At 38.5% G+C, this 23006-nt stretch overlaps 1 protein-coding gene across 1 annotated transcript; it reads left to right on the plus strand.

Moving 5' to 3' along the window:
• The first annotated feature begins 2649 nt into the window (after positions 1-2649).
• On the plus strand, positions 2650-6206 carry LOC111571521 (tripartite motif-containing protein 16-like). The gene has a single exon (XM_023274723.3). It carries the CDS (start codon positions 2681-2683, stop codon positions 4328-4330), a length of 1650 nt encoding a protein of 549 aa, XP_023130491.2. The 5' UTR covers positions 2650-2680; the 3' UTR covers positions 4331-6206.
• The last annotated feature ends 16800 nt before the right edge of the window (positions 6207-23006 follow it).

Here is a 23006-nt window from a genome sequence, read left to right on the forward strand (position 1 = left end):
GTGATTGAATTCATACCAACAATAAGTGATGAAGATACTCTGGAAGAACGTTTACTGAACGTGTTTCATTTTTTTTTAAAAGAACTCAACTGCCAGGTGCAAGATTTACGTGAGGAGTTTCAGTTGCAGTGTTACAACAGAGCACATTGCACAACCACATCAATCAGACGGACTTCATAAATGAACCGCCGTGTCTAACTCATGAGATATGAGATATGAGATATAAGATATGAGATATGAGATAGAGCATTTTAAAGCAAATATTGAAGTCTGCTTGATCTTGATGACTAAATCAACCTACCCTCTACAACAGTGGTGCACACATACAATATTAAAATTACTTCTTAGTGTTTTCACCTTGAACAAAATATACACACATAGACACACATGTACAAAACATGTTCCCCCTCCGAACTTGTACACTTTCAACTTGCAATGTTCCATCCTTCACCCACTCCTATGTTTAACTGAAAAACAACCACTTCTGAGGAAGTGGAAATGCTGACAGCAAGGACAGCTGGGGTGAAGCCTGCTAGTCATGTCCTGTTTACAACGTCCCTCTGTGCAGTTATTACCCATAAAACATGCTTGATTTACTAGAATCATTTTTAATCATTGCTTAATACTTTGAAATTGAATTTAAATCAGGCATGCAATCATCAGGTTATAATACTTGTAACATACAGTCCCTAATTCTGCTCGTATTATGCCAGAGTCCGGCATTAATGGCTGCTCCTGAGATCTCAAATCTCACCTCCCCTTTACAAATTTGACCAATACAAAACACTAAAGGTTTTATGACATTATTGCAGAAAAACTGCTTTGTATGCATCCTCTTCAGAGCAAAGCTTCTTCTTCAATTTCATGTTCATTTTAATACTTGTCTGGTACCATTAAAGGTATATTACCTGAAGAATACAATGAATATAACAAATAAATGCAGCTGATTACAGAATACTTTATGTCCTATTTGACATGCTTAAGCTTAATTGTATTCCCAGGATATATAAGAGGCCATTTCGTTTCATAAGCAGCACTGCAAATGCAAAGGCCTAGAGTGGTTCCTTGCTTACATTCAAGCTGTAGCACAATTCAGAAGTTGTCAGCTCTCACATAATGTCTAAAACAAAAGAATAATGTGAAGCCACAAAGGCGGCCATCTTGGCAGTGCTGGAAATTGGCACGAGTGAGAGACAGGTAGTAGAAAAACTGAAGCTCCCCAAGACAGCCATTCATTACACCAACAAAAAACAAGTCGAACATGGTACGACCAAATTGCTAGCTGGTCACGGCAGGAAACGTCTTTCTACCCCACGAGATGACTGTGCACTCATCAGTTCCTGTGTCAGGAATCGTTGTCCTGAGATCCAGGGATCTTAAAAATGAGTGGGCACTGTCGAGAAATGTGACTTGTTCAGCAAGGACAGAGCAAAACTGACGTGTTGAAGCTGGTCTGAAGTCACACAGGTCACGGAAGAAGCCCTTCATCAACGAAAGTTTGCTGGAGATCACAAAGATTGGACTGTTGATGATTGGACTAAGGTTCTCTTCAGTGATGAATCCAGTTTTCAGTTGATGCCCACTCCAGCCAACTTACTGGTTAGGAGGAAGCCTGGAGAAGCTACAAACCAGACTGTCTTGTCCGTACAGTAAAACATGGGGGTGGATCATTGACGATCTGGGGTTGTTTCAGTCTGAGTGGAACAGGGCAGATGCAATTGTGTGAAGGGCCAATGAACCAGGTTATGTACAGGGCTAGTCTTCTTCCATCAGCTGGAAAACTCTTTCCAGCTTCTAATGACTGGATTTTCCAACAAGACTATGTCCCTTGCCACACGGTAAGGTCAGGTAAAGCCTGAATGGAGAACCAGAAGATTGGAACCAGAATCACCAGATCTAAGTCCAATTGAAAACCTGAGTGAAAATCATCAAACACAAAATGGAGAACCACAAGCCTAAAAGCAAAGCAAATTTGTTTGAATTTGTGCAACAGGAATGGGCTGCTGTGACAGCAGAACAATGTCAGAAGCTGGTGGAGAGCAGCCAAGACACATGGCTGCAGTCATCAAAAACAATGGTTGTGCAATCAAGTATTAACTCCTGTGTGTATCATGTGATTAAAACAGACAGAAAAGAGAACATGGAATGCCTAAAAGCACTGTTTTTGGCAGTACAATTCCATAGCTATTGATGTAAGAACTTCAGTGATTTTGGTTATTATCAAGAAAACCATGGAAAATGACTCGATATCAGCTCTTTAATTAAACTCTTATGAGCTATTTTTGTTGTTATCATTCTATTTGTCCAAACAAATGTACCTTTAGCTGTACCAGGCATTAAAATGAACAAGAAATTGAAGAAAACAAGGGTGGTCTGATATTTTTTTTTCATTGACTGTATATCAGAATCTGACCAGATGTAGTCAGACATCCTGTATTTTTTGGTGGTCTACGTTTGACGTCTGAGCACTGCTCTTTCTGGAATCAGTGAGAAATCCCTTCCAGTAGCTGCAGATTTCCACATATTCCCTGGTTCCATGCCCTTCCAACCTGTAAAAGATTAATAGTGGTTGTAAACGGCATGTGATAACAAGACATACTTGACCGCCTCAAACTAGTTTTAATAGTTTCACTTCCTTGAAGGCAGAAACTCATTCAGTCACTGCTGCTGAGACGAGAAAATGGCACAGAAAAGAGTTGAGCTGGATTCAGAGAAATTATCTTGTTCAATCTGTCTGGATGTATTGAAGGATCCAGTCACTACTTCCTGTGGACACAGCTACTGCATGGAGTGTATTGAAAGCCACTGGGATGGAGAGGACCAAAAGAGAATCTACAGCTGCCCTCAGTGCAGGAAGTTTTTTAAACCGAGACCTGACTTGGAGAAAAATATTGTCTTGGCAGAGTTAGTGGAGGACCTGAAGAAGACTGGACTCCAAGCTGCTGCTGCTGGACCTGAAGATGTATCCTGTGATTTCTGCATTAAGAGGAAGATGAAGGCTGTCAAGTCCTGTTTAGTCTGCCTGGCCTCTTACTGTAAAGATCACCTTCAGCCTCACTATGAGTCTCCACCTTTTAAGAAGCACAAGCTGGCGGCGCCCTCCAAGAACCTCCAGGAGAACATCTGCTCTCGTCACAATGAGGTGAAGAAGTTGTTCTGCTGCACTGATCAGCAGTTGATCTGTTCTCTCTGCTCTGTGGAGGAACATAAAGGCCACGACACAGTCTCAGCTGAAGCAGAAAGGACCGAGAGGCAGAGAGAGCTGGAGGTGAGTCGACAAAACATCCAACAGAGAATCCAGGGCAGAGAGGATGATGTGATTCTGCTTCAGCAGGAGGTGGAGGCCATCAATGACTCTGCTGGCAAAACAGTGGAGGAGAGTGAGAAGATATTCTGCAAGCTGATCTGTCTTATCAAGAAAAGAAGTTCTGAGGTGAAGCAGCAGATCACATCCCAGCAGCAGACTGAAGTGAGTCGAGTCAAAAAGCTTCAGGGGAAGCTGCAGCAGGAGATCAGTGATCTGAAGAAGAAAGACGCTCAGATGAAGCAGCTCTTAGACACAGAGGATCACAACCAGTTTCTACACAATTACCCTTCAGTGTCAGCAGTCGTTGAGTCCACACCTTCATCCAGCATCAACATCCGTCCTCGGATGCTCTTTGAGGACGTGACAGCATCTGTGTCAGAGGTCAACAATAAAGTACAGGACATTCTGAAGAACATGTGGACAAACAATCCACCAAGAGCCATTAATACAGAAGTTTTACCACCACAACCAGAACCAGAACCAAAGACCAGAGCTGGATTCTTAAAATATTCCCGCGACATCACTCTGGATCCAAGCACAGCACACACACTGCTGGCGTTATCTGAGGAAGACAGAAAAGTAACAGCAGTGAGACAAGATCAGCCTTATCCTGATCATCCGCACAGATTCACTGAGAATCGTCAAGTCCTGAGCAGAGAGTTTCTGACCAGACGTTGTTACTGGGAGATGGACTTGAGAGGGATGGGAGCTGTTGTAGCAGTTTCATACAGGAATATCAACAGAAAATTAGCATCTAAAAGTGAATTTGGACATTCTAAAAAATCTTGGTCTTTATTTTGCTCCAGAGACAATTATATATTTTTGCATAAGAACAAGAAAAAGCATCTTTCCTCCAAAATCGGAGTCTATCTGGATCACAGAGCAGGTCTTCTGTCCTTCTACAGAGTCTCTGAAACCATGACTCTCCTCCACAGAGTCCAGACCACATTCACTCACCCACTGCATGCTGGAGTTCAACTTGTATATTATGGATCTAGTGCTGAGTTCATTAAACTCAGATAGACCAAAAAAAATAAATAAATAAAAAAGCAACAAAAATAGGCTAAAAATTGTTTACAATGTTTGACTTAAATTACACCATTTTTACTACATTTAACCCTTGTGTTGTCTTAGGGTCACAAATGACCCGGTCACTAAGTTTAATAGCATAGAAAACCCCATAAATGACATTTTTTCAACTTGAAATTCGATGACTTTTCCCTAAAGGACCCCAACATTAGAAAAAAATGAAACACTGTCTTTGTTTAAATTTTCATCAAAGCTGTGCATCACCAGGATACAAAGATTGTCTTTTGGTCATTGTTGACCCGGCAGTTAAAAATCACAGTCACAGCGGACTAAAACACACACACCTCTAAAACCACAATGACATACACAGGCACACACATGCACATGCGCACACAAACACACACACACACAATGAAAAATTTTGATTATGCGTGCTACAGATTGATCTCAGATAACCTTGAACTTCTACATGTAGGTACATCATTGCCCATCCATGACCCCACATGATTGAAGTTCAGAGTGTTACTGCTGTGGCCATATTTTGTAATATTGTTTGTAGTTTGGATCTGTTTTGTTGTCTGGAAGTGAGTGTTCTGTCTTTGTGTAGATCTTTGCTTCTTCATGAAAAATAGATTTTGGGTTGAAAACTCAATGAAGCTGCTTTGATTTAGAGGCTCAGTGGAGGTGGGTCATTTCTGACCCTTAAGACAAGGAGAGTGTTGGGGATGTTAAGACCACATGAGGGACAATCAGCAACAAATGTAATGATTTGTGTTATTTGAAAGCAAAATTTTGTCTATTAAGGAATGAAAGATGGTCAATAATTCTTTCAATTGCAATTTTTCCAGTTTTATTAAATTACAGATAATATCTAGTAAAATGAAAATGTATATAAAAAACATAAAGAAACAGGCAAAAACTGTACAGAACATCCACATCAAAAATGTGTATTTTTACAAATAATAATTTGTTGTACAATATTAGACTACAAAATATTTTTAAGTTGTATTTGAATCAACAACAACAAATAACCATTATGTTACTGATATTGTCCATTATTTTAATGAAAAATTATGTATATTAAGGATTGAGAAATGGTTTAGAACTATTGGTATACTGATTTGTTAAATTCCAGACAATATTCAGTAAAACTCCTCACTGAACTCTGCAGGTCAGTGTATTTTTACATTTGTACGTTTGTATTATTCACATGTGCTGGTTTTGGGATGTGTTTTGCACATTATAGTCATTCCTTAATGTGAATTTTCAGGATTTATTTGCTGAGTTTGTGTTTTGACGTTTTCATTTTTAATTTGTTGATAATTTTGGCTGTTGGGCTCTTAATATTTATGGAATATAATGTGAAAAGATAGATATTTGGGGAATTTGGAAATTTGTTATTGGTCTTTATGTCTAGAGCTTTGACTTTACTTTTTCATTGTCAGTGAAGTGGAATATATCATTAATGTACAACATTTCTATGCCAGACTTTTGACAAGTACTTTTTTGTTTGTAAGGTCCAGGGTGTTAGTTTTTATTTTAAATCATTGTATAATAAATAATAATGTATCAGAATCAACATTAGTACTAATCACTGACACATCACACAGTGATGATAATTTTAAAAAATAAAAATAAAAAATCGCCACATTTTATGGAAAATGTATATTTACTTTACTTTTATTTAGTTTTTTAAAACAACAGCATTATGTAAACAAACTGGCATTTGACAGTTAAAATCTTCTAAATTAAGTAATATTCTGGAGTTATGATGAGGACTAATGTTGGTTAAAAATGTAGTAAGTGAAAATGGGAGAAAATGTTATAACATATTTTTTTGACAAGAAATACTTTGTCTTGAGGGTGGTATTTTGTCTTTAAGGTGTGAGTTTTTAATAAAAATCACTGCATAATAAATATTAATTAATTCCAATTAACAGTGGTCCTAATCTTTGACACATCCCACACTGTGATGATCAAAAAATCTTCACTTCATACTTATTTTATGTAAATTAATCATTTTTTATTTTAGAAAAAACAAACAACAGTGTTGTGTAAACAAGTTGGTATTTAAAGGGTTAAAATCCTGATGCTGAATGAATATTTGGTTGTTATAATCAGAACTGATGTTGGTTAGAAACAGTCACTGAAAAAGGAAAATGCTCTTAATGTACAATAATTTTTTCACAACATTTTTGTCCTGAAGGTCTTCAGTGTGAGTTTGTTTCAAATCTGACACTCCATAAAGCAAACAGGAAGTTAAACTAAGCTTGTACTAGTATATAAGTTTGTGTTTATTGAGCACTGAAATGAGTTGCAGCCAGTCACTGTGGACTGTTGCTTTAACTGTGAAATGGATGGAAAATATTTTAGTCTTTGATAGAAGATATGTAACTCCAGATTTGTTTAAAAAAAATAAATAAAAAAAAAATAACTGTGTTTGATGCTCTGAAATGTAGCAACCTACTGCTGGAAACATTTGCATTACAGCTATCATACTTACTGGCAATTCCAGATTGGTAACCCTGTTGCTTCAGTGTTTTGTTTGTTTTTGTTATTGTTTTTTATTTTTAAACTGTTGGCAGCTTTATTGCCATACTTCGACCTTGGAGTGGCCCTCTACGGTGAGACATGAATCATAGGTACGGCAGATAAACTATGACTACATATGGTTCCAGTCAAACAGGATTGAGGACAGGGTTGTGATTTCAAAACCGTGAATGTTATTTATAAGTTTGTAGTCAGTCATTGAAATCAGCAGATCTGGCTCAACGGTGCCATGCAATGTAGCATTAGCATTATTGCAACTATTATTGGCAACTTTCCAGAGAACTAAAATATTCCAAAGCATGCTGGCAACTGATATTTACTATCTGGATTGTATTTTGTTGATATCTCGACAAACAAGGCGGACTATTGCAACTTTTGACACCTGTTAAATGACTTACATTGGTCATTTTCTCAGTGAGCCATTATGATCTGAAATACTACTCTCATCAGATAGGTGTGGTATTAAGATTATGTAAGGCTCCAATGGAAACCAGTTGGTGACAAACACCAACTTGTCCACCTTTGTTTACTGTCAGTGATTTTAATGGAGGAATTCCTCAGGCTGAATAAATGACATGGCGGGCCGCTCTGTTAGTGCTACAGCTCTGTCTGTCACATGACAGCGCTCCATTTGTAAGCGCCAGAGCTGTCACATGTCACTGACGTACGACTAGGAAGATTTCTCTACCGTTGTTCAAGAATGTATGTTGCTGCTGATGCAACCGTGATGACTGTCACTGCAGCGCAACATGCAGAATATGTTGGAAAGACCAGACGGAATGGAAAAAAAATGGTTTCTTATGATCACAGACCAAGAGAATCCGAAGAAATGCACTTAATCCAACACAGAGCTGCATACATACATCTGTCTGTGGGCTAATTTGAAATTCAGCATGCTAGTGTTTAATGTTGGAATCCACTGGTGGTGACGGAGCCCCCAGGCAGCCAGGCATGACAAGGCATCAGATTGCTGGATTACTCGTGACATTTTGGGGCTATAGTTTTCACAGCTCATAAGGTGCCTAAATCAAGTTTCGACATTTCACACCTGTAGCTGGAGTGAAACGTTGCACTGTCTGCTACGCTGTGTTTGTGAGTACAAGTCGCAGAGGAGTGTGGTGTGTGCTGGAGCAAATAAACGACACAGGGCTTAAATGACAAACATAAAGTCCTCCACTGAACTTTGCTTTAAAACGCAGGAAGCTGTTTTTCAGTGGTGCTGATTCAGAGGTCAGAGTTAAGTTAGTGTTCAAGGAAAAGTGCTGCATCGTTATCCAAACTGCACACTGTGAAATGCATCTGGATGGCATTAAAACAGTAGGGGTCAGATCAAATGAGGTCTGATATAAAGCTTTTTATTCCATGAGTAATCAGCTTCAGTAGTTTGATTGAACTTGGAATGCCAGCATCCGTTAAGTCAAACAGTCCTTTGAAGCATTTGAAAGGAACATATTGGGACATATGCCTGCAAAAGTCGGCCACAACATTAAGAGTGAGGTGAAAAACATTGATTGTCTCATTATAATGGTGTCTGCTAAGGGTTGGGATATTAGGCAGCAGGTGAACAGTAAGTTCTTGAAGCTGATGGGTTGGAAGCAGGAAGAAGTGGACCACAACTGTGATTTCTAAACACCTATGAAGTAAAAAAGGAAGGACTACCGGTGAGCAACAGGGTAATGATCCCCCAAGACTGTAGCCACTGTAGCACAAATTGCAAAAAAAAAAAAAAAACCCAAAAAACTTGACCTTAACATGAGAAAGATGTCACACAGTTCATCTCAGCTTGTTGTGTTGATCAGGGTGCCCATGCTGACCCCTGTCCAAAGTCAAAGTTACTCATTAAACACATTTAAAAACAAGGAGTTGAAACAAAGTTCAACCAATTACAACAGCAGGCCATAAAACATTGTAAAACGCAGTGACTAAAAGACATATCTCCAAGATTACAACACATCAAGAGACGAAGTGACGGTTTCAAGTTCTACTTGAAGCAATAAATACCTCAGAGTGTCAGAACTGAATCAAGGAACAATAGAAAGTTGTGGCTTGGTTTGATGAATCAGGTTTTCTTTTACATCTTTGTTTACCTGAGAAAGTTCTGCTGAGAAAGCTCAGGTCCAGACATTCATGTGGACACATATGTATGGCAGTGGCTTCTTTCTGCAGGATGATACTCCATGCTGCACTGCAAACACGGTTCAGGAACAGTTCGAGGAACATAGCCAAGAGTTTAAAGTGTTGAAATGGCCTCCAAATTCAATTTAATGGCTCATGATAGATGTTAACGTTCATGGATGTGCATGGTTGCAGTTAGTTTAGCTTAGCTTAGTTTAGCATATCAATAACTTTTATATAAACAGACTTTGAGATAGGAGATAGTCGAGCAAAGACAGAGACAAAGACAAGATGTCGGTACATGAATAAGAAACTTTGATGAAAAATGGAGGCAAATTAAAGTAGTAACTCCATTAAGAATAAATGTGAGCAATAAAGATTTAAGACAAAGTAAATCAACTATAATAAATGCTAAAGGGTGTAACATACGCCACAAAATTTGCAAACTATATTAAGGCTTATCCATTGTGATTGGATTTTTATTATTAATGAATAATTGTGAAGAAAAATGACTCTTTTCCCTTTCTAAGGTATTTCCTTGCAGCTTTTAGCTCACATACCCAAAGATCAGAGAGAATCCTTAGAACTGATGCATGAACTGCTGCTCTGTTGGTGCCACTTCTCCTGACATCAGTAAACTTTACTCACAACCTAAAGCATCTCCTCCTCATCCTCTCTCAACCTCGCTGAACTTCCACAACAATAATTATTATCATTTTAAACTGTGCAGAAGAATGGAGGATGTAAATGATCCTGTTGAGGAGGGAGGCTTTTTATATCTGCATTCTTAATTCATTATCACCTAAAGGTCTCAGTGTCGACAAATGCAGACTATGAAATATGTTCCTTTTTTATTGGTTTATGCAGTTTTGCAACCACAGTATTATATATATATGTGTGTCTTATTTTTGAGTTTATTTTGTGTTTTTTGCTTTACAGTTATTTTTGTGGTTGAAATTACATTGCTACATTTTTTCCATCTTGGTCTTCCGCCAAATATTCATGCAGTGATCACTTGAATGCAATTTTCACTGTTTCTAAAGAAGCCAATATGCAGTGTGAGATTTGAAAATTCCATCTGTGCATGAAAATGTCTACATTATGTATTAAATACTGTGGGAGCACTGACTTTCCTTTGCTCTAACGTTCACAATCAGGCACAAACATAACAACACAAGAGACAGAAAATGAATAAAATAAATAAAAAAGCATCTGTGGGTGCAGATCAATATAAATCACCAGCAGCAAAACACAAATCAGTCACAGTTCATGCTTTTTGTTGGTCATGGAGTCCATATAAGAGTCTTTTGCGCTACATTTTGTCAAGTGGAATGTAACTTGAAATTGAATTTGTTGGATTCATTTTCTTGCACACTGTCTTGCAGCTAATAGGGCATTAATACTATATTTTTCTTCAGTTGAGGTGACAATGGAATATCAAAATGTAAAAAACATAGAGATTGTGTTAATTAAACAGCTCCACAAGTGCTATAAGATGATGCTATATATAAAGTTTGGTGTTGAGTTTCAGCCTCACATTGTAGAAAAAACACTCCTTATTACTTAAGCTAAGCTGTATGTCTTTGTCCCACTTCTATCTAATAGTGTTTGTGTTTTCCGGTGGCCCCTACAGCAGGTTTTACATAACTTCAAGATAGCCTTTGATAGCTCAGGTTTTTGTTTCTGGAAAGAATCTGTAGTTAAATGATGCGTGGTAAGACTGTGGCTCGATGTTCTGACAGTCCAGGCATGTAACTAAGTCCCAGTGGGATGCTGGCAGCTATATTTCCTCTCTAAAGAATGTTTCAGAAAGACCTACTACATAAACCTTGAGTTTAAATTGATTTATTTCTTGGATCCATTCAATTTCTTCCACTTGTAAGGGGTCGAGTCACAGGGTAAGGAGGTCATTCCAGATGTCTATTTCCCTCCAGGAACATTTTTTCAGGGAATTCCAAGACATTATCTGAGATATTCATCCCCTCTAGAGAGTTGTGGGTCTACACCAGTATTTCCTCCCAGTTTGGCATGTCTGGAAAACCTCAAAGGAAGGCACCTGTAGACATCCTAACCAGATGGCCAAACCGCCTCAGTCTACTCTAACTTCCCTCCAGATGTCTCTATGCTCAGCCACCCTGTAAACCAACTCCAACTGCTTCTAGCTGCAATCTAACTCTTTCTGTTATTACAGAGATGAGGGCCATTGAACTCATTCTCCCCTTTCGTGGCAATAACGACATATTGTAAACAGCCTTGTACACCAGTTTCTGCACCCTGATTGTTCCCTTTGTTATCCTGCATCAGTCATCCCGCCTACCTCACCGGAGCTGACGGCTGATTGGACCAGATCTCACTCCTGGCCTCCAATCAAGCCCTACACCTGGCTTTAAAACACCAGTCATCTTGGTACTGTGAGGCAGCTTTTTTTGGCGTTCAGCTTAACCATGTGTCTCTCCAGTTGTTGTCTTGTTAAGGATCTTGTTTCATTTTGAGATTCAGGGGTTTAATTGGAAAAGGGAATCACTGTTAGCATGTAGATAGGGGTGCTGTTGTTGAGTAGGTTAGATATACACAAGATTCAAGACCAAGTCCCCTTTTGGTTGCATTGTATGTTAAGTCGCAACCTTCACCCCTACTTCCTCATTTTTGTGTTTTTTAATAAATCCCCCTCTGTTCACTCTGGCTAAACAGCATCCATCTGCTGCTTTGTTACCTCCTTAGCTCACCCAGGTAACAGAGGGCCAGAAATGAAGACATACTGGTACATTGAGAACTTTGCCTTCCAGTTTAGCTCCCTCTTCAATGCAGTAGTCTAGTCCAACACCCACGTTACTCTGGACATTAAACAAATCTGTCCATCTCATTTTCTTATATTCCCACTTCTTTCTTTCTTTTTTATTAACAGGAAAGAAGTGAGAGAGCCAGGAAAGTGGGGAGAAGAATGGGGGAAAGACCTCCAGCAAAGGGTCATGGGTTGGATCCGAACCCATGATCTTTGAGTTAGTTCATGGATTGCCTGCTCAACCTGTTAAGCTACTGGAGTGCCCATTTTCTACTACTTTTACTTTGCAGATCATTGATTTCCAGCAAAGAGGCATGACTTAGAGGTGCTGATTCTTATCTTGGATGCCTCATACTCAGCCACAAACCAACCCAATGCACACTAATGGCCACAAACTACAGATTTCCAAACTGGACATCCTCTACACCCCAACTGCACCTTGAGATCCTGCCAAGAATATCCCAAATAGGACCGGAGACATGGGGCACCCTTTGCCGAGTCCATCACCCATCAGAAATGAGTTTGGGGGATGTTTTTGTACTCCTTCTCCACGTCTACAAAACAAACATGGAGCTGTTTGTTATTGAATAGTATTGTTTAACCAGAGGGATAATAGAGTCTTTGCAGATAAACAAATATATGTGTGAAATGAACTATCGCAGGTTGTAATTCTGTCCTGATGAAAACAGAGACTTATTTCGGAAACTTGTAATCATGAGTGTGAAAGGGATGATTAAACGGACCGCAGTGATGGGAGCTAAGTGAAATGTAATGAGGCAGATCCCATTTTTAATGAAATTCTAGTGTATCATTCTAAACCTATTCCACACCGAAAAGTTAAAGGCGGGGGTGTACTGATGGCCAGGGGTTTGGCCTCCAACGTTGAGTCCCTGGTTTGAATCCCACCCAACACATTTCTTGTCCGTCTTCAGTGATCCGAATAGAGACAGAAAATAGCAGCAACAAAAAAATCTGGTGGCTAAAGCCAGCAAAAAGGCACCTCTCTTGAGATAAACTAAATAAACAGGAAGCGGTCCTTTGGCATGGCTAAAAGTGATTGCACTCTGAGGGGAGAAGTCAGTCAGTCAGTCAGTCAGTCAGTCAAAAAGCTTTCTTAAAAGCCAAACGTCTGTCACCCCTCACTGCACTAAAGGCATCTGAGAGCTTGACTCGATACGTAGGTGAAAGATCAAGACGACACAAGTTCTTTGCTGAGGGAAAATTAAAGTGGGCTGGAGAAATTTCACTTCCAGTCAGGGTGAAATGACACATCACCACCCCAGCGTAGCCTTGATACAGAGCTTTGAGTGTCAGAAATATCCTCAGACTAGTCATATCACCGCTCCTGTAATTACCTATGAGAGGATCTCAGTTTCACTTACAAACAGCTTATTTGTTCTGGGATTTTGTGGCTGCGTAAGGTAGGGGATTAGATCACATTCAGTTCTGCCCGCTGTGATCATTTGCTAGTCAAACCAATCTGAAAGGCAAGCATCTCACAAGAACTGCGTATTAACTCATTTCTCAAGTTAATGCGCTGTGTTGTGATCTTAGCCACAGCTCTGTGCATTTCCTGAGCGGCGCATGTGCTAATTGCTTGAAATAAATTCAAAGCGTGAAAAACTTAGAAGCACATGCTATGAGAGGAGAGGAGAATTCAAACTCCTGCTTTGAGTCTGTAATTGCGCATGTACTTCAAAAACCCTCCTGAGTCGCTCCAGACTGAAGTGGGTTTCAGATTCATTGATTCATAGAACACCGAGATGTACTTAAGTTAATGATTTGCTAACAATTTCTAAGGCAGCTCACAATAATGAGTCTACACTGACGTCATATCACCCCTGGACTGGATTGGAGTTTTTGAAATGACTCAGAAGACATGGATTCGCTTCAGTAGTTTTATTTATATAGCGCAACATCTTATGTCATCAATACTTTACAGTGTTAGAAAGCGAAACCACACCACTGTTCCTTGAGCAAATGTTTTTCAAAAAATGATGAGGGAAAGCCTGCAAAAACAAGCTGTAAACACAATACATTTTTAAGCTTTTAACCACCATTTTACCATTTATCATTAATCATTTAAAGTTATCAGCCATCGTTTTTAGCCGATCTCCACCAACACTAACAAAAAATCCATCTCTAGCTGCTGGATGCTCCACTGTGTTCAATGGCGCGTCTCAAACTGTCTGCTGTTTGCTGCTGAACAGGTGTGCAGCAACCTTCTGGATCTTTTTTTTTCTTTAAAAGTAGCTGAAAATGTTGTATAGGATTAGGAGTTGTAGTAAAGTTACAGACTGACTGCAAAGCAATAAGCAGGTACCTGGATGACAACTTCAAGGACATTCCACTCACTGACAAAGGAACTCTGGACTCACGTCAGAACAACAAAGACAATCATCCCACAATTCTGGACTAAATCCCTTTTTATGCACATCCATTTCACAAAACAAATGAACTTTTTAATAACTTCATGGTCAATCTACATCTTGCCTTGCCTTTAGTCTTTTATTCCTTGTGATTAGTATCAACATAATAATTTGTAACATGTCTATCATTCACATGATCATAACTGGTATCATTCTGATCCCCTGTCTGTCAGTGATGCACCTAAATAAATCATGTTCACAAAATTACAATATTATTGGACTTACAGACACCACCTCTGTGAGGGACATCTGGACATCAGCCCTCCCTGATGGAGGATGTACCAGACCCCTGCTGAGTTAATGATATGCAAAGGTCCACTTTAAAAGACCACATCTGAAAGCAGCATTTTTGAGTCCTACACCATCAGAGTGATCCATTGTTCTGAGGCTCCACTCTGTCCACCGCTGCTCTGACCCACATGAACAGAGGCCGACCAGACCATCCACAGAGGCATCATCATCATCATCATCATCATCATCATCATCATCATCATCATCATCATCATCATCATCACGGCACGCAAGTACCTTTCCGTCGCTGGAACTTGGTGCAACTTTCCCAAAGATACATTTACAGGCTAACAAATTAGCCTACTATCAAACTGACAGCTGCTTTCAGGTGTGGTCTCTTTATCCCCTTTCCCTCAGAACACCATATTTCAAGCGTAATATTAATCCCAGTGTTACGCTAAAACATTGTGTTCTCTTCCTTCCTTTTCCCATCATTCACATTTCACTATCTTATTTGTTTTGTGTTGTTGTTCGTCTTAATGTCTGTTATTGTTGTTGTTATTGTTTAGTTTAGTCTAATAAATGTACATAAATATAAGTTCAGTGACTCAGTTGTTTTGTTGTTCACATTTTGGTCCCTAACTTGTATAGATTCCAGTTACCTCAATTTTATACAGAACCTGTAAAGCTAAATAATTCCCCTTTCAATTCCTGAAGCTCTTCTTGACAGCACAGCAAGAAGTGTTTCATATGCTGCATTATTATATTTGTCTAATCTAAATACTTCGCTGGTCGAATATCAGGTAGACTCTGTAATAATTCTGCATAAAATCTTTATAACCTCATTTAAGCAAACATTAATCCTACATTAATATTGGTGGAGAAACATCGTTAATAATCTTACAATTATAATTGGTGGAGAAACTATTTAACCCTTACAAACATATATTAAGAAATCCTACACCAGAAACAACTACTTTCTACCAAACAGGGCTTCCAGTTGAAGTCTTGATGGGCGTTTATTTGCTAGAAACAGCTGCTGGTTGCTTAATAGCTTTATCCCTTAACCCTTGTGTTGTTTTAGGGTCAAAAATGACCAGGCCACTGTGTTTAATAGCAGACAAAAAACCCTAAATGACCCTATTTTTCCATCTTCAAATTCAATGACTTTTTGAATGAATGAATAACACATTGTCTACAAAGGCAGCACCACCACCTTAAGCCATGAGTGCAGTTTTTAGTTTTCCTCTCTGCCCTCTGAAGAGGGAAAAAACAGACATTCACAAAGTATGTGATTCATGACAGGCTGTTTCTTCATGTAAAATAGATTTTGGGTTGAAAATTCAATTAAGCTGCTTTATTTTAGAGGCTCAGTGGTCATTTTGGACATTGAGAAAAAGGGGCATGTTGGGGATGTTCAGACCACTCGAGGGTTAAAGAGTCTAAAGAGTCTGTAGATGTTAACTCACACATATTACATAAACTCATTTCAGAGAGCTGTACAAGGTCCAAGGAATGAAGATGCAACAATACCAAAATAGAGGCTTGCTAACTTGTTTTGCCACACACCCTCTGTTGTATTTGCTTTACAGGTATAGTCATGACACATTCTGAGGTACATCAGTGTCGCACACATTCTGCTTTTCGGTGTCTTTTCAGTGAAAATAGTTTCCAAAAGCAGGACTAGCTATTATTTTAGTTTTTCTTGTCTTAGGGGTTTACGGTGAGGCAAAGAATCCAAACGTTTGATTTAAACACCTTTCAAAACACAAGAAATCCGGACATGTAAAGTGAAGAAGAAATATTTCAGATTCTTCTCTATAGGTCAGCAATCAAACTGTGCGGCGGCAGTGACCTGTGTTACCTCTTTTGTGGGAAAAGGTCAGATTTCCTTGAGTTCCGCTGAAGAAGTAGTGTTGAGATGACGCTCGACTGGATTTGAGGGTTGTTCAGCTGAATCAACCTGCAGCTACTATTAGAAATATGGCTGTACGTCAAGTTTCCAGCAGAACATTGCGCAGAAAGGAGTTGTGATTGTGGGAAACCTGGTATTAGAGCTAAGAGCCACCAGAAAACCATATTGTTATTCTGAGCAAAGAGGAGCTCTCTCAGAGTCCAATCATGGCCAGGGTGAGGAAGTCAAGCATTCCTTGCATCACAAGAAGCTCTGGAACATTGACAGATCATGTTTGGACGACATTGATTTGAACAAACTTTTCATGCCGCTTCAGTGATGCAACAGAAGTGGATCGTTCTCTGTTTATTAGTGATCAGAACGGATGATAACGTGACCACTAAGGCTACAAAAAGCTGGAGGAGATTCCGACTGATCCGATGTATGAGAATGATGTGCCAGGGTTGACCATGTACGAATCAGTTTATACCAGATAATAAAGAGGAAATATATACACATTTATGGACTCATTCCATGGCAACAAGTTTTCAGAAAAACTTTTTCAGAAGATGGGATTGACTCTCTTGTCTTACATTTGTTGTGAATAATAAACTGGAAAATGTTAGTGAAGTTTGTCTGTTGTGTGTCTTGGAATAAACTTGCAAACTAGTATCTGCTATACAATGTCCTCTTATAGTTAAAATGAGGAATGACTGCAATCACTTGTTGCTATCATGGTAAATTCTGCTTTGTGGGTCATTCCAGAATTGGAGGACATTTGGGCTTCAAAATTGTTGAAAAATAAACCTCCTCTTTTACAGTTTTCTGCTACATATTCATCAATAATAGGTAATAAACTATCAAAGAATTGATTGGCTCAGCTTACACATCAATGGTGCCATTTTTATTCCATTTTAATTTATTGTTTGCTAACCCTCACAGTAACAGGGTTGCTATTCCATGCTAATGTTAGCTTTTTTTTTCAGAAGTAGAGACTAGATATTTAACTAGCTGTTACTGTTGACCAAGAGGACAAAATTACTGATGGAAAAAAGTAAAGAAAAAAAATAAAAAGAATTTGTCTAATCATATAATATGGATAACAGGGTTGTATGGGGTAGACTGAGACATTCAATCAAGGTTGATAATGTTATGAAAATATGAAAAACGAAGAGAGGAAATAACTTTTCTCTACCCATTCTTTTGAAAAACTGTTTGATGAAAAAGGTTGTGCTAACAGGGTTGTTTTAGGACACACATTCCATGCATGATAATTATTATTTAAAAAATTATGTTGATTAAAAAAATGTTTCCAGTTACAAGACACATCAATGAAAAAATAATACAGACAAAAGGAGATTTAAATTTAATTTGAACTATTTTATTTGAGATTCAATCTGGTCATCAGAGAGGCGGGACAAGAGAAAAATGGCACGGATGAACTCTTTACTTACTTGGTGTTTTTAAAAATATTTTCAAATATTCTTTTCTCCTTTTTTTAGATTTGGTCTCAGGACAAATAAATTTACACAAAAACTTCATGTTTTAGTATTTTGTACATGGATTATTTGAAATTTGGTGGGTAGGATGTATAATGTCCTCCAATTCTGGAATGACACTTATGCATTTTGTTGTCTCAGTACTAATGATTTGTGCTGGCATTGGGACAATTTTCCAAAAAGCAAACTGGCCTCTGACCTGCTTTGAGAGTTGCCCTTAGTGAGCTCTGATAGCAGGAACTATCCGCCTGTCCCTGTACATAGCAAATAACAAAACATGTTTATGACAGCGAACACGATGTCCAAGCCAGATGTTTTCCTGCCAAATATTAAGTGCAACAGAGAGACAAGGACACCAGGAATGCTGTAAATGCTGGTACGGTTAGATTCCGGCTTGTAATGGTGCCAAAGAGGAAGTTCACAAGCGGCACATAATGCAATCGGCAAACGCTAACAGCTGGTGAGGTGTTCCTGACATGAATGCAGACATTCACTTATTAAAGGAAGGTCCAGAGCCCCAGCAGTCATTATCAGTCTGTCTCAATCTTCTGCTACAAAGAGGCCTTGTCCTTGGTGAGTGTTGTTTTCTGATGTGACGAGGAAAAAAAACAGAGCATGGACTTCACATAGCTTTGGAGGATAAAAGGCAGTAAATTGCTGCCATCCTCTGGGAATAACATACAGGCTTGTCTCAATTTGCAATATTAATGGAAGGGGCTATCAGTCAGTTTGCACACACTGAAATGTTCCCGTGGTTAAGGAACTTTTAATCCATATTAAAGAATGTAAATGGTCTCCACGAGGTCTGGAGGCCAAGAAGTCTGTTTTAACAGCAAATTTACTCACTCTGGCTCAATCCCAATCTCCACACTCAGACTTTGAGGTTCCCGCTAAAGTGCACGAAGGCAACTGATGAGGACTGTTCGATTTACCGCCCTTCGGTTGACTCCATATGTCTGTAGATTTTCCTGAGGGACTTGCCCAAAGTTCATGGAGAAATTGGTGACATCTGCAAAATGTATGCAAACCAAGCATTGATTGTGCTGAAAAGAAATCCACTAGGAAGTTTTGTTTTTTTTTAAAGTAACAGCAATCTTGTGGATTTATAGATGTTTATGGCTTTTGTGACATTTGTTTAAATGTATTTTCTTGAATGTGAGTGGAAGACGAGTTGATTTCTACTTTATTTAAAATAATATTGTTTCCAAGCAAGAAATTCTGTCACATTGGTGGGTTCCAAACCTCCTTTTTGTACAATTTCAAGGCCTCAGAGCTCAGTTCAGTCTGGAAAAGTTTAGGCTTGAGGGTGGTGATTTTTACTGATTCACCGTCTCTGTGATTTCATCCTTTCACTTCTTTTCTACACGGTAAATGGAAGTTTGTTACGCTATCTGCTGCCTGTGATCATCTTAACCTGCATTTTATCAAGTAGTTTTAGGATTTAAAGGAAATCATGAAGAAACTCCTACAAACCTGTGTTGATTGGACCAAAAAGCAAAACTTCCTCCTGTTAACTTTCATCTAAAGAGTTTTGCAATTTTTCTACTGTATGAAAAATTTTAATATGAACTTATTTCTTGTTTCTGTGGTGGTATTTATAATTTTACAGTGATTTTGATATTCATGTAACACTTTGTTATGCATTGACATTATGAAATTAGAGCACTGGTGCGTCACGTCTTTAGAGACCACAGATTGTTGTGAGGTCTTGAATTTGGAATTTGGCTGTGCATCTTCATTTTTTGAAACAGAAGGTAAAATGTGAGTGATGGATCCTAGTCTGCTTTATCATTAGATTTACTCTAAATGGGACTAAAATTTACAAAATGAACACCTTAATGTATTTTTAAAAATCTTGAAATGAGCTATTGAGACCAAAATCTAATTTTAAAAATAGTCTGATCCAGTTGTAAATAGATGATTATAAGAAAATGGCTTTACTTTTCATTTAATTTGTTCCATTGGTAAACATTTTCTTATTATTTTACAATCTCTGTTACGGCTCCATATTAAAAAAAAAAAATAATAATACTAATTAAAAATCTAAGGATCAAAGAACTAGAGCTCCAGCATTTAATCAACTTGCATTTGCAAATTACCAGGACTGACTCTATATATGTGCTGATTTATCGACGGAGAAACCCCAACGTCATGTTGCAGCACATTAGTCTGAGTCAGCTCATCGGAAAAGAGACAAATGTGAGACTTTTTAAGATTCATGCTGGAGCTGAGACACAATCCACAAAAGAACCATTAAGTTTCAATAACATCTTTGTTTTTTTTTTTTGTAACGGCAGGGTACAGACCAGTAAATTCCCAAAGTCAAATGCAGCTGAAGCCATCGGTGCCTCCATGATTTCAGCACTGGACAGCTCCGCAGCTACATGAGCCTCATTGATGATTTCAGCACCAAACAGCTCCAAGACACTTTGACTGACAAAAGATTCTCTGTCCAGGAAGAACTTCAACATTTTAATATGATGCAATCAACCCTCTGGGGCACTGACTATGTCATCCTGGTCACTCATTTTTTCCTGGACTACGTAGAGGCTGCTGCAACACACCTGAAAATCTGAACAGGCAACAGCAGCAACATTTTATTACCCTGATTGAAAGGCGAAGGTATGGCACAAATTCCTCAAGATTAAACTCCCTAAAGAGCAAACAGCAACCAAAAATTCCTGGCAAGTCCCTCAGAAACACCTCATACAGCAAAGCTAGGTGGCGTCCAAACGTGTGCACAAAAAATAACAAAAAGTAGCTGATACAAAAACAATACAAAGTGTCAAAGCAACAATCCTCCATGTCAAACTCTACGCCAATTAACACAAGGAAGGAAAATAAATTACGATAATGCAGTTGACCAACAAAAGTATCTGCACTAAAACGAAAAAATGTACAGCCATACTGATGTAAATTGTTATAAGAAATCGCATATAGTAATCTATGACAAAAATACTTTAATTCTCATTTGATTTGTTCCCTATCTACATTATCCTAATTAGTTTATGGTCTCTGTCACAGCCTCCATGCAAAAAAAATAAAATAAAATAGAAATCTAAGGCTCAAAAAGCGGTGTGAGTCATGAAGACTATCACATCTAAAAATATTCCCTGCTATATCATCTATTTTCTTGTAAGTGGAACCATAATTTATGAAACAAACTTTATTTTGTATTCAAAAAGTCTTTAAATTTGCGATTGAGACCATTAACTCATGAGGAAAATGTTGACTGAGGTAAAAGATGAAGAGAGAAGTCGGCTCATTTCTTATAGACTTCTATACAATCTGACTTCTTCTTGCTACCAGAGGAGTCGCCCCCTGCTGGCTATTTAAAAAAAACTCCATCTTTTCCAAGGACACGAGGGAGCCCCACTGTTGCGTTGAATGACATGTATCTTCATCACATCCTCCTGCTGCTGCCCCAAATACTCACTGGAGCACCAAATATGGATAAATTTGCTGCTGAAAATAGTTCAGTAGTTTCCTCATTAAAAACTACGGTGACCAGCTGTTGTTGGAAAATGACTCAACCTTTAAAAAAGTGAAGGACATGAAGTGTTTTTATAGATTTTCAGTAGGAATCAATGAAGTAGGAGCTGAGAGACAAACTGATTTGTTGATATGAGAGAAATCATGTTCCTGGGACATATTTAACTATCCAGAACTGTCAGAAACTAAAAATTCCAATGAACATAATTTATATCTCATTATCAACTCCACTACTAACTTTTTCAATCAATACATAGTGCAGTGGTGTTCTTCATCTCTCACAGGTTATGGTTCAAAGAGGATAATTCACTCATTTTTCATTAAAAAAATGAATGTTAAAAATGTACATTGTAAAAACCAACATATAAAATACAACACTTTTACGTGACATTTTTTTAAAAAAATTATTTTACAATTTCATTTTTTTTTCTTTTGATTGAGTTGATGAACTAACACGAGACACATCTTCTGTTCAGTGTCAAATTGACCCACTGACTTAAAATCAAGACAAATCACCCACACGAAACCTCCGCACCAATAATTGTTACTTCCTCTGCCTGCCCAGAACCAAGCTCTGGACCATGGAGACAGAGGTGCCTCTCATATCTGGAACTCCCTCCCTGACCACCTGAAAGCTCCACAGATAGTGACTTTAAAAAGAAAAAAAAACTCAACGACCTTTCGTTGTAACAAAATGTCCCTGAATTTTTTTTTCCATTTTTTTTTAATCTGTTTGTTTTGGTTTTATCCTATTATATCTTTAATGTAGCACTTTGAGATTATGCTGAAATGAAAAGTGCATTACAAATTATTATCATTATTATTATTATATGAGTCATTGGGATTTGTATTGAAAGTAACATTTATTTCACTCTTTTGAATCAGAAATATGTGAAATGAACCATTTTACATGTCGATTTCACTTATTAAGCTAAACAGAAGAAGCTTCATACCATTTTTTTTTGTGATTTTATTTACGCACAGTGGCTTGATAATTAGCATTTTTGCCTTGCAGCTATAAGATCCCCGGTTCTCTATGTGTTGCCCTATGATAGACTGGTGACCTGTCTAGGGTGTCCCCTGCCTTCACCCAAAGTCAGCTGGGATAGACTCCAGCTCCTCACGACCCTAATGAGGATTAAGTGGTGTATAGATAATGGATGGATGGATGGATGGATGGATTTTATTTACTTTAAAATGGGTCAATTTGACCTGCATCAAAACAAGAGGGTTAAAGTAATGCAGCTGACAGACAATTATGCTCAGTCATGACTAAACTACGGCCAGTGCAATTGGACGGGACCGCTGTCAACAACCACAGACGACTGGCAGTCAAAGAGACTCAATAGCCGCTCAGCATCTTGATCGCTGGCCAAACTCATGATACAGTAACAAGGTATGCAGGTTTTCATTTACACGTCATGGGTAGGTTTTCCTGTCCTGGAGGCCCTGCTGGCTCCCCGTGACTGTGCATCCAGACACAACCTGACACCAAAAACACAGCACATCTCGCTCTAAAACAACAAGCCACCTCTGCGAAGGGCGCCTGGAGGCCTGCAGCATTGTCATAATGATGCAGCAAAAGCAAATGAAAAATGAAAAGCACCTTCTTCTGTCTTTCTTCTCTCTCGCCGAGGCTGTCGTCGCACACATGATTGACTCACAGGGCGAACGATTC

Source organism: Amphiprion ocellaris, chromosome 24, assembly GCF_022539595.1.
Source record: "Amphiprion ocellaris isolate individual 3 ecotype Okinawa chromosome 24, ASM2253959v1, whole genome shotgun sequence".
NCBI classification, from domain to species: domain Eukaryota; kingdom Metazoa; phylum Chordata; class Actinopteri; family Pomacentridae; genus Amphiprion; species Amphiprion ocellaris.

Bases quoted from the DNA above. Each gene is read 5' to 3' on its own strand.
- LOC111571521 (XM_023274723.3), top strand. From the start codon at position 2,681: ATGGCACAGAAAAGAGTTGAGCTGGATTCAGAGAAATTATCTTGTTCA.